At 50.9% G+C, this 11603-nt stretch overlaps 1 protein-coding gene across 1 annotated transcript in view; it reads right to left on the bottom strand.

The window, feature by feature from the left end:
* Positions 1-466: 466 nt before the first annotated feature.
* The window catches only part of acer3 (alkaline ceramidase 3), a 201242-nt gene continuing 190105 nt past the window's right edge, over positions 467-11603 (bottom strand). Inside the window, exon 11 of the mRNA XM_038817872.1 lies at positions 467-874. Within this exon, the coding sequence (XP_038673800.1) occupies positions 818-874 (57 nt within the window). The 3' untranslated portion in view covers positions 467-817. The remainder of the gene's footprint in view (positions 875-11603) is intronic.

Here is an 11603-nt window from a genome sequence, read left to right as displayed (position 1 = left end):
CCATTAATTCTCACTCAAATCGCACAGTCCGCGAGTCACCCTGACCGACCCCCCCCCCCAAACTACGCCCAGCCCAACCGCGAAATATCCCACGCAATACTGAAACTTGGCGACCTGCCTCAGGAGTGGCGTTAAAATGATCAGGAGCAAGGTGCTGGAGTAGGAGGAATGAGGGAAAAATGATAGGCAGGGTATAGTTCCATCCCCCCCCCCCCCCCCCCCCCACCCCCAACTGTTTTGGGATTAGCAGCCTCGACCCACACTCCAAGATCCGGAATGGCTTTCGCCTGCCCTCCATTGCATGTTTTTGAAACTCTTGTGTTGAGGTACTGCATACCTCTTGAGTTGAGAGCCCATGAATAGTCTCAATATTGAATCTGGTAGTTTTGAAGGCGAGACCGAAATAAGAAAAATCTGTTGTAAGGAACAGTGGATCAGTCAGTCTCAGTACATAATTTGTTCACTATTTTGGCCACATATATACCATGTTCAAAAGAACAAGAGCTGCTCTCAAATTAAATCAGTTATTGAAGTGTTATCAGAAACTACCAAACATCATCATACAAGCTGCGGTATTCCTTCTTTCCCCCTTGCACATAATTACCTCCCGTTTAATTCTACTACACTTGGCAGCATTTTCAAAAAAATTAAATACAAAAACTCGGCATGATGGAAATTTATCATCGGTGTGTTTTCTTCTCTTCATGATTCCGTTCAAACCTTTTCATTCATGTACACTTGCTCTGTAGAATCAGATAAAACAGCTCTCGGTGCTGAAGAGCAGCTGGCTCTGAAAGGCTTTAGATTTCTGAAGTTTTTAGAGTTTCTTAGGAGGAGGTTCCACCCAGATAATAGGCCACACGCCAAGCAGAAACTGCAATTTATAAAAACATAAAGTAGCAATTACACAATGTAGAGAGTGTATCGTTATAATACCTTTCGCCATCTCTCACAGAGTGCACTACTGCCAATGAAGTACTTTTGAGGTATGGTTGATTGTTGTAATGTCGAAACCTGTGACAATCAACGTGGAGACAGAAAGTTTCCACTGTTCCTGGCCGTTACCGTGTTGTTGGCTTTTTGTAGTGATGTTGGTTGAGAGATCAATACTGGCCCTGGACCCTGTGGAGAACACCCCCTGATCAACTTCAAAATAGTCTCACTGGATCTTTTATATCCATCTGAGGGGGCAAGCGAGGCCTCACTTTAACATCTCATCCATACCTCAACATCTCTGACAGTGGAGCACTCCTTCAGTACTGCTGGAGTGTCAGCCTGCATTGTGTGCTGAAAGGCTGTAGAGAGGGACATGAGCTAACTGGCCAAGACATGAAGGACACAATTCCACTCACCCGACCTTTCCACACATCTGCAATTGCTCCATTTCCGGGTGTGCCGAGGAAACAGGGGAACTAATGGCCCGGGTCTACTTCCCATTTTGATTTACTTTAGGAGCATTTGTGTGCACCTGAGTAAGGAGCCTCGACAGAGCAGAGGTATAGCATTGCTGCTCCCCTCCTTTTGTTGTTCAATGAGAGGCAGCGTAAATAATATCATTAAGGCGGCACAGTAGCCCCAGCATTCCTAGTGCAAGTGAAATGGCCCTTTGAAATTGGGGCAGTCACCACACAATTCCGTGAGTCTGTGTATCCAAATCTCTGCTAGCTGTCTCCTGACTTACACTAACTCCCTTTCACACATCACCCAATTGCATGGATGTATATGGCCCCTCTGGAATTTAAAATCCTCATCCATGTGTTCAAACCCTTCCGTGGCATTGCCTTGGTAGGGGCCTCGGTGTTGCCCCAATTGTGGCTTCCTGCATTCCTGAGTTTCATTGCTTAACTTGCAGCAATTGTATCTTCAGCTGCCTCGACCCTAAACTCTGGCATCCCTCCCTAAACTTCTAGAGTCTCCCCCTCCTCCTTTAAGTTGCTCCTTAAAACCCAAGTCACCTGTCTTAATATCTTTTCAAACAGCTCAATATTGAATTTTGTCCGATAATGCTCCAGTGTAGTACCTTGGGAAGTTTTCCCATGGCAAATGCACATTTTTATTGTTGTTGGTTTGGTTTGACTTCTAACCAGCAACAGGGGTTCTAACCAGACAGGGGTGACACATTTGAAATCAGGATTTGGGAAAATATATGGGAAATTATGGGAATAAATCCAGCTTCCTGCCCATTAGTGGATCATTTCAAGAGTATCTCTTGAACAAAGACACCGTTTAGGATTGAGCCTCACAATAAAAAGCTAAAGAACAACATTTTTAAATTGATGGCTGATTCTCTTCTGTGATCAACTAACAACACAATAATGGACTATGACCACATACATGCAAATTTCTACAAGCAATAGAAAATAATCTGGAAGTTGGAATTTAAGCTTCCCCATAGCGTACATGGCAGGTATCTCGGTTGAATGTGGGGCCGGGGTTAGAGGGTTCAAATCCATCCTTTTAAAATTCCACAGTAAATAAAACGAGTAAAATGGGGGTTAGAGGTGCGATCATAGTGGATAAATAATCGGGGCCACATGTGCATACACCATGTATCAGTGAACTGTACTAGTGAGTACATATAAGAGGCTACAGAGACTGCACACAGTACTAGTGATTACATGGTGGATTGCACTATCTGTGGTTAATTCTAATGAGTGCATGCTGCAAGTTAAAGAGAGCTCACACAAAGCTGGTGAGTGTATGATAGGGGCTTCAGTAAGGGCAGTGTAAATAGGTCTATGTTATGGGCTTCAGACTCTGTGGGCAGGACTGGCGAATACATGTTAGGGATTACAGAGACTGTGCACAGCTCTAGTGAGTGCATGCTAGGGGCTACGGTATCTGTAAGGTAGTGCTGATGAGTATGTGCTGGGACTTAATCTTGGTTGTGATACTGCCAGCTTCCAGCAATAGAGATGGAAATCAGTAGAGCCTTGCGCTATCCCCTGGTTATTTAGGTCCCTAGTGAAATGTTTTACTCTGCAGCTATTGGCACTATACCCGTCTTGGAATGACAATGCTGATACTGGCAGATAACAGTGGAGCAAAGTCATTCCTAACAGCACTAATTTCCTCGCTGAGCAAAGCAATTCAACAAACGTATTTAAAAAAGAAACGCAAAAGGAAAATAAAGTAAAACTCAGAAAAGGTTGCTTTGGATAAGACAACTATGGCTTGTCAGGTGGAATTCTCCTCTGATAGAAGCTCCGGGGAGAACTGAGAGCAATTTCTGTGTATAAGTGAATCATTGTTAACATTCAACGTTAACGTTTCATGCCTGTGACTTTTTTTCGGAACTAATAAAAAAAATGAAATGAAATGAAATGAAAATCGCTTATTGTCATGAGTAGGCTTCAATGAAGTTACTGTGAAAAGCCCCTAGTCGCCACATTCCGGCGCCTGTCCGGGGAGGCTGGTGCGGGAATTGAACCGTGCTGCTGGCCTGCTTGGTCTGCTTTAAAAGCCAGCGATTTAGCTCAGGTCTGAGAAGCTAATTCTGATTTTCTCTTCACAGACGCTGTCAGATCATAGAATCCCTTCAGTGCAAAAGGAGGCCATTTGGCCCATCAAATCTGCACCAATCCTTGGAATCAGCACCCTACCTGGGCCCACATTCCCACCCGTAACTCAATAACCCCACCTAACCTTTTGGGCACCAAGGGGCAATTTAGCATGGCCAATCTACCCAACCTGCACATCTTTGGACTGTGGGAGGAAACCTGGAGCACCCGGAGGAAACCCACGCAGACACAGGGAGAACGTGCAAACTCCACACACAGTCACCTGAGACCAGAATTGAACCCGGGTCCCTGGTGCTGTGAGGCAGCAGTGCTGACCAATGTGCCACCCTGCCCACATTGAAAAAAAAAATGTCAACAGATTTGCAGAGTATTTCTTTCTCTTTATCTCTATCCACATTTCAGATTTCCAGTACTCTCAGTAATTTCTTTTGTTTTAAGTGTCATGTGAGAGCACCTTTAAGAAATGGGTGTGTATATAAATATCTGTAGTGGGTGTACCTTTAAGAAATGGTAATGTCAGAGGGTGGGTGGAGCTGGGCTGCCTGTCAGCTTTTTACTTTCGCTTTAGGCTTTTTGCTGCAGGGTGGGTTTGGTTTCATTTTAGTTTTGGAGAAGCTGCAATCACAGCAGGATGTGTGCCAATCTCTGCAAGCTTATGAATGTCCATTTGCTGATTTCAACGTGGTAACTGCTCTCAGTAGTGAATTTAAACCTGATCTTTGTGTTAAAAGGGTCTTTGTCTTCTGAATGTTGTTTGGGGAATTTATTAAGGATTACTTAGTGTTGTATTCTTTGGGGGTTGTATTTGAATTGAAGGTTGCTAAGATGTTGACTATGTTTAAAAAGGTTAACTTGAGTTCATAGAATAAACATTGTTTTGCTTTAAAAAAGTTCTGCTGCACACGCTTGTAGAGTGGGCCGTGTGCTCCCCATACCACAATCTATTAAAAGTTGTGGGTCAGGTGAACTCCATGATACACTTTGGGGTTCTCTAAACCCTGGCCCATAACATAAGTAATCGCTATTTTTTGAGGAGAGCTTTAGGAAGAGAGTTGTTCACAAAGGGGGTGGACGGGGTGCTGCCAGTGGGAACAGAGAATCCAAACGACTGAAGAATTCCAGCTAGTATGCTTTTGAACTCTATCACAAGTAGTTGTGGCGAATGGCGTAGATCCATCCAAGGGGAAGTTAGATAAAACCTGAAGGCGAAAGGAATTGAATAGCGTTTGATAAAGTGGCTCGGAGGGACTTCCGGTTGCGGCTATGACCAGCTAAGTCGCACATTTGGCAGCTCCTGCGACAAAGGTGTTTAAGGGCCGATTGGAGGGCCCCGACGGTACTGTAAAGACGAATCCCGGTGGGGGAAGGCTCCCTGAGGAGAGTGAGACCAACTTTATGGTCGGTACTCGGAGTGGGGCGACAAAAAAAGCGGCAGCAGCTCCCCGAAAAAAGCGGGGGAAGAGGACCAAAATGGCGGCCGGTGGCGCACTAGAAGATTGGAGAAAATGGGCGGAGGAGCAGCAGGCCGCTCTCCTCCGGTGTTTTACGGAGCTGAAAGTGGAACTCTTAGAGTCCATGAACGCGACGACCACAAGGCTGATGGGGGCCCAGGCGACCCAAGAGGCGTCGATAAGAGAGCTGCAGCAGGAGATGGCGGTGAGGGAGGAGGAAGCCACGGTCCTCGTGGGAAAGGTGGAGGTGCACGAGGCACTCCACCTGAAATGGCAGAGCCGCTTTGAGGAGCTGGACACTCGAATGAGGCGGAAGAACTTGAGGATCCTGGGCCTAGCAGAAGGCCTGGAGGGGCCTGATCTCCCGAAATATGTAGCGGAGATGCTGAGCTCCCTGATGGGAGAGGGGGCCGGTCCATCGCCCCTGGAGCTGGAAGAAGCATATCGGGTCATGGCTAGGCGGCCTAGGGCGAACGAGCCCCCGAGGGCGGTGCTGGTGCGATTCCAGCGTTTCTGTGATCGGGAGAAAGTGCTGAGGTGGGCCAAGAGGGAGAAAAGCAGCAAATGGGAGAATTCGACGGTGCGGATATATCAGGACTGGAGTGCGGAGGTGGCAAAGCGGCGGGCCCGGTTTAACCGGACGAAGGCGGTGCTGCACGCAAAGAGGATCAAGTTCGGAATGCTGCAGCCAGCGCGTTTGTGGGTCACCTACAAGGACCAGCACCATTACTTTGAGACCCCAGAGGAGGCATGGACTTTTGTTCGGGAGGAAAAGCTGGACCTGAACTAGAACTTGGGAACGCCGGCGGTCGAGGCCGCCCGAGTACCCTTGACTGATCAAGTGGCCCATGTGTTTCTTAGGCCAGGTCGGAACTTGGTTAAAGTTGATGGATCGTTTGGTTTCTTTGAAACTTGTGTTATGGGGGGTTTCTTTGTTCCTTTTTGTGTGTCTCTTCCCGTTGCCAACTTCCCTTAATTATTGTTGTTGTAGGGGGGGCTTTTTTTTTTTTACTGCTTTTTGATCTGTTCTTTAAGGGTTATGGTTACTGTTCTGTTCGATGGAGGGTGATGGTTAAATACGTTATTATTGGGTAGTTATTTAGTTATGCAGGCATAGTTATGTATTTATGTATTTATTTGAGATTTGTTATTTATATTGTTATAGTGTTAAGTTGGGGAGGCGGGACGGGGGGGGTGCAAGTTGGTTATGCGTGTTTTCTTTTTCTCTTTTTTCTTCCTCTCGTTTTAAGGGGGCTTTTTTATGGGCTTGGATGGGGACGGGGGTGGAATTGAAGATGGCGGGGTAGGGTGTGGCCGGGCGAAAGCGCGGGCTTTCCCCTGTTTCCCGCGCGCGGGACGGAGGAAGGGGGAGGAGAGAAGAGTGGGGTGTGGCCAGCAATGGCGGCTTTTCCCGCGCTGAAGCGGGGTCAGAGAGGGATGGCAAGGGGGGGGGGAGGCCCCTCCCCCCCCCACATCGGGAGGAGTCGGAGTGTGGCAGGGGCAGCCGGGTCAGCGAAAACCAGCTGACTCTCGGGAGTACGATGGTGGATACACCGCGGCTAGGAGGGGTCCTAGCCAGGGGGGGGGGGGGGGGGGGGGGGGGGGGGGGAGGGGGGGTTAGGGGGGGATACCGGGTTGCTGCTGGAAAGGCCGAGGACGGGAAGGGAAGAACGGGAGGAGAGAGGGGGAGGGGCCATCGCCATGGGGAACGGGTCAGAAGGGGAGGGTCGACCCGGGGCGAACAGGGGACAGGACATGGCTAACAGACAGGGGAAAGGGACGGGTCGCTCCGCGACCCGGTTGATTACTTGGAACGTGAGGGGGCTGAATGGGCCGGTAAAGAGATCAAGGGTTTTTTCACACCTAAAGGGACTGCAGGCGGATGTGGCAATGTTGCAGGAGACTCACTTGAGAGTAGTAGACCAGGTACGCCTGAGAAGGGGGTGGGTGGGACAGGTGTTCCACTCAGGCTTGGACGCAAAGAACCGGGGGGTGGCGATTTTGGTGGGAAAGAGGGTGTCGTTCGTGGCGGCGCAGGTGGTAGCAGATAAGGAGGGTAGGTACGTGATGGTGAAGGGTAGGCTGCAGGGAGAGAATGTGGTGCTGGTGAATGTGTATGCCCCGAATTGGGATGACGCGGGTTTTATGAGGCGCCTGTTGGGCCTCATTCCGGGTCTGGAGGCAGGGGGCCTGATCATGGGGGGGGACTTCAATACAGTGCTCGACCCTGGGCTGGACAGATCGAGTTCCAGGACGAATAGGAGGCCGGCAGCGGCAGAGGTGCTAAGGGGGTTCATGGAGCAGATGGGGGGGGTAGACCCTTGGAGATTTGGCAGGCCAAGGGCGAGGGAGTATTCTTTTTTCTCCCACGTCCACAGGGTGTACTCCAGAATAGACTTTTTTGTACTGAGCAGGGGGCTGATTTCGAGAGTGCAGGACACGGAGTACTCGGCCATTGCGATTTCGGACCATGCACCACACTGGGTAGAGGTAGAACTGGGGGAAGCACGGGACCAGCGCCCGTTGTGGCGCCTGGATGTGGGGCTGCTGGCGGACGATGAGGTGTGCGGAAGGGCATTGAGAGATATCTGGGCACGAACGACACGGGCGAGGTGAAGGTGGGGGTAGTCTGGGAGGCCCTGAAAGCAGTGATCAGAGGAGAGCTGATCTCCATAAGGGCACACAGAGAAAGGAAGGAGAGGCAGGAGAGGGAGAGACTGGTGGGGGAACTTATAGAAGTGGACAGGAGATATGCGGAGACACCAGAGGAGGGGCTGTTGAGGGAGCGGCGCAGTTTACAGGCCCAGTTTGACCTACTGACCACTAGGAAGGCGGAGACGCAATGGAGAAGGGCACAGGGCGCGGTCTATGAGTACGGGGAAAAGGCGAGCAGGATGCTGGCACACCAGCTGCGCAAGCGAGATGCAGCCAGAGAGATTGGGGGAGTGAGAGAGAAGGGAGGGAACGTAGTGCAGAAGGGGCAAGAGGTGAACGGGGTCTTCAGGGATTTCTACAGGGAATTGTACCGGTCTGAACCGCCCAGGAGGAGGGGGGGAATGGAGAACTTCCTCGATAGATTGAGGTTCCCAAAGGTCCAGGAGGAACGGGTGGAGGGGCTGGGGGCGCCGATAGAGCTGCAGGAGCTAGTTAAAGGGATAGGCCAGATGCAGGCGGGGAAGGCGCCGGGGCCGGATGGGTTCCCGGTGGAATTTTATAAGAAGTATGTGGACTTGGTGGGTCCAGTGCTGGTGCGAGCCTTCAATGAGGCGCGAGAGGGGGGGGTTCTGCCCCCGACAATGTCACAGGCCCTGATCTCCTTGATCCTGAAGCGGGACAAAGACCCTGTACAGTGCGGGTCCTACAGGCCTATCTCCCTCTTGAATGTAGATGCCAAAACTGTTGGCAAAGGTCCTGGCAACCAGAATAGAGGATTGTGTGCCAGGGGTAATCCATGAGGACCAGACGGGGTTCGTAAAGGGACGACAACTGAACACAAATGTCCGGAGACTGTTGAATGTGATTATGATGCCAGCAGTGGAGGGGGAGGCTGAGATAGTGGTAGCACTGGATGCGGAGAAGGCATTCGATAGGGTGGAGTGGGAATACCTGTGGGAGACGCTGGAACGGTTTGGGTTTGGGGAGGGATTTATCAAGTGGGTGAAGCTGCTGTATTCGGCCCCGATGGCGAGTGTGGTTACAAACGGGAGGAGGTCAGAGTATTTTGGGCTCCATCGAGGTACCAGGCAGGGATGCCCCCTATCCCCCTTACTATTTGCATTAGCGATCGAACCGTTGGCGATGGCACTGAGGGGTTCAGGGGGGTGGAGAGGACTGACAAGGGGAGGGGAGGAACATCGGGTATCACTCTATGCGGATGATTTGTTGTTGTATGTGGCAGACCCGGAAGGGGGAATGCCGGAGGTAATGGAAATACTAGCGGAGTTTGGGGACTTTTCGGGATATAAATTAAATGTGGGTAAAAGTGAGGTCTTTGTGATACACCCGGGAGATCAGGGGGAGGGAATTGGGCGGCTCCCCTTTAAGAGAGCAGTAAAGAGCTTCAGGTACTTGGGGGTGCAGGTGGCAAGGAACTGGGGGACCCTCCACAAGCTGAACTTTTCAAGGCTGGTGGAGCAGATGGAGGAGGAGTTCAAGAGGTGGGACATGGTACCGCTGTCGCTAGCAGGGAGGGTGCAGTCAGTCAAAATGACGGTCCTCCCGAGGTTCTTGTTTCTGTTCCAGTGCTTGCCCATCTTTCTCCCCAGGGCCTTCTTCAAGAAGGTAACTAGCAGCATTATGGGCTATGTGTGGGCACATGGCACCCCTAGAGTGAGAAGGATTTTCTTGGAACGGAGTAGGGACAGTGGAGGATTAGCGCTACCCAATCTTTCCGGATACTACTGGGCGGCGAACGCATCGATGGTGCGCAAGTGGGTGATGGAGGGGGAGGGGGCAGCTTGGAAACGTATGGAAAGGGCGTCCTGCGGCAATACAAGCCTGGGGGCGCTAGTAACGGCACCATGGCCGCTCCCCCCCACAAGGTATACCACGAGTCCGGTAGTGGCGGCCACCCTTAAAATCTGGGGGCAGTGGAGGCGACACAGGGGGGAAGTGGGGGGTCTGATGGCGGCGCCACTGAGAGGGAACCACAGATTTGTCCCGGGGAACACTGGCGGGGGATTCCAGAGCTGGCACAGGGCGGGCATCAGGCAACTGAGGGACATGTTCATAGAGGGGAGGTTTGCGAGCCTGGGAGAGCTGGAGGAGAAATTTGAGCTCCCCCCGGGGAACACGTTTAGATACCTGCAGGTGAAGGCATTTGCCAGACGACAGGTGGAAGGATTTCCCTTGCTTCCCGATAGAGGGGTGAGTGATAGGGTGCTGTCAGGGGTCTGGGTCGGAGAAGGGAAGGTCTCGGACATCTACAAAATAATGCAGGAGGTGGAGGAGGTATCGATAGAGGAGCTGAAAGACAAGTGGGAAGCGGAGCTGGGAGAGCAGATAGAAGATGGGACATGGGCGGATGCCTTAGAGAGGGTCAATTCGTCGTCGTCGTGCGCAAGGTTGGGCCTCATCCAATTTAAGGTGCTGCACAGAGCCCATATGACGGGGACTAGGATGAGTCGGTTCTTCGGGGGTGAGGACAGGTGTGTTAGGTGTTCGGGAAGCCCTGCGAACCATGTACATATGTTCTGGATGTGCCCAGCACTGGAAGAGTTCTGGGAGGGGGTGGCGGGGACGGTATCGAGAGTGGTGGGAACCAGGGTCAAACCAGGGTGGGGGCTAGCGATTTTTGGGGTTGGGGTGGAGCCAGGAGTACAGGAGGCAGGGGAGGCCGGAATATTGGCCTTTGCGTCCTTGGTAGCTCGGAGAAGGATCTTGATTCAGTGGAGGGACACAAGGCCACCAAGTGTTAACACCTGGTTAAACGACATGGCAAGCTTCATCCAATTGGAAAGAATCAAATTCGCCCTGAGAGGGTCGGTACAGGGGTTCTTCCGGCGGTGGCAGCCCTTCCTTGACTTTCTGGATCAGAGATAGGAACTGGAGGCCGAAACAGCAGCAACCCGGGGAGAAAGGGGGGGGGGGGGGGGGGGGGAAGGGAGCGGGGGGGGGATAGCAACGAAGGGAGCACGTCAGCGGGGGGGTCGCGGGCAATGACTGCCCGAGGCCATCAGTAGAAAGGGAAAAACGGTTTGGTTGCTAGACTGGTAGCGCGGGGGGGGGGGGGGGGGGGGGGGGGGGGGGGGGGGGGGGGTGTGCGCGCGGGGGAGGGCGTGGGGAGGATTTCCCAGGGGGGATTTGTTGTGTTATAATTTAAAATGTAGTAGGGGTAAATGTTTGTATCGAAAAATTTCAATAAAAATTATTTAAAAAAAAAAAAAGTGGCTCGGAGGTGGCCCATATGGAATCAGCCGGTCAATATGGCGCTTTTCTGTGCTGTATATTTTGGGTAATACTATGTAAATTTGCATAGTGCACAGTCTCATTAAATTCAAACAAGCCATGCTTCAGGTGCAACTGGCCTTACTTTTCTCGTCCTCCCTTTTGCTCAGTGTTGTTACTTGTTCATAAGCTCCTGCATTTCAATAAGGATTTGTAGAAAGAATTGACAAACACATTTGAGGAAAATAATCACAGAACTTTATACTGTGCCTTTTTCCTTTTGCATATAAAATACCTCCTGCCCCTACCTCCCAAGGGCACTGACTCATATCGGAGTATGAACCCATCAGCATCGGTGGCCTCCACCTCAACCTGGCAAGTAGGGAACAGGGAAGCAATGCAGCCATGTCCGCGTCACTTGCATCACAATTAAATGTATTTAAATAAAAAGGAAATTCTTGCCCGAAGGATTTCCGTATGCCGTGCATTATCATTACTAGAGTTTGCAGTTACCCAGCACGGTGGGGTTAATGACCCACAGTACGGTTGGACATTTCAACAAAGTGCACAAAAATCAGACCAGAAGGTGGAGCTTAGCTGCTGAAGGGTCTCGACAACGTTCACCAGTAAGCTGAAAACATCGCAAATGTTATAAACGAGGGCTGTGCTCCCTTTAATTTAGAAAAGATCACCTTTTTGAAGATATTCAGATAGAAACTATTTTCACAGCTCGGGGTGGTTGGGT

The sequence above is a fragment of the Scyliorhinus canicula genome, chromosome 14 (assembly GCF_902713615.1).
Source record: "Scyliorhinus canicula chromosome 14, sScyCan1.1, whole genome shotgun sequence".
NCBI lineage: Eukaryota > Metazoa > Chordata > Chondrichthyes > Carcharhiniformes > Scyliorhinidae > Scyliorhinus > Scyliorhinus canicula.
Note: the sequence above shows the minus strand (reverse complement) of the source record. Positions and strands in the feature narration are given on the sequence as shown.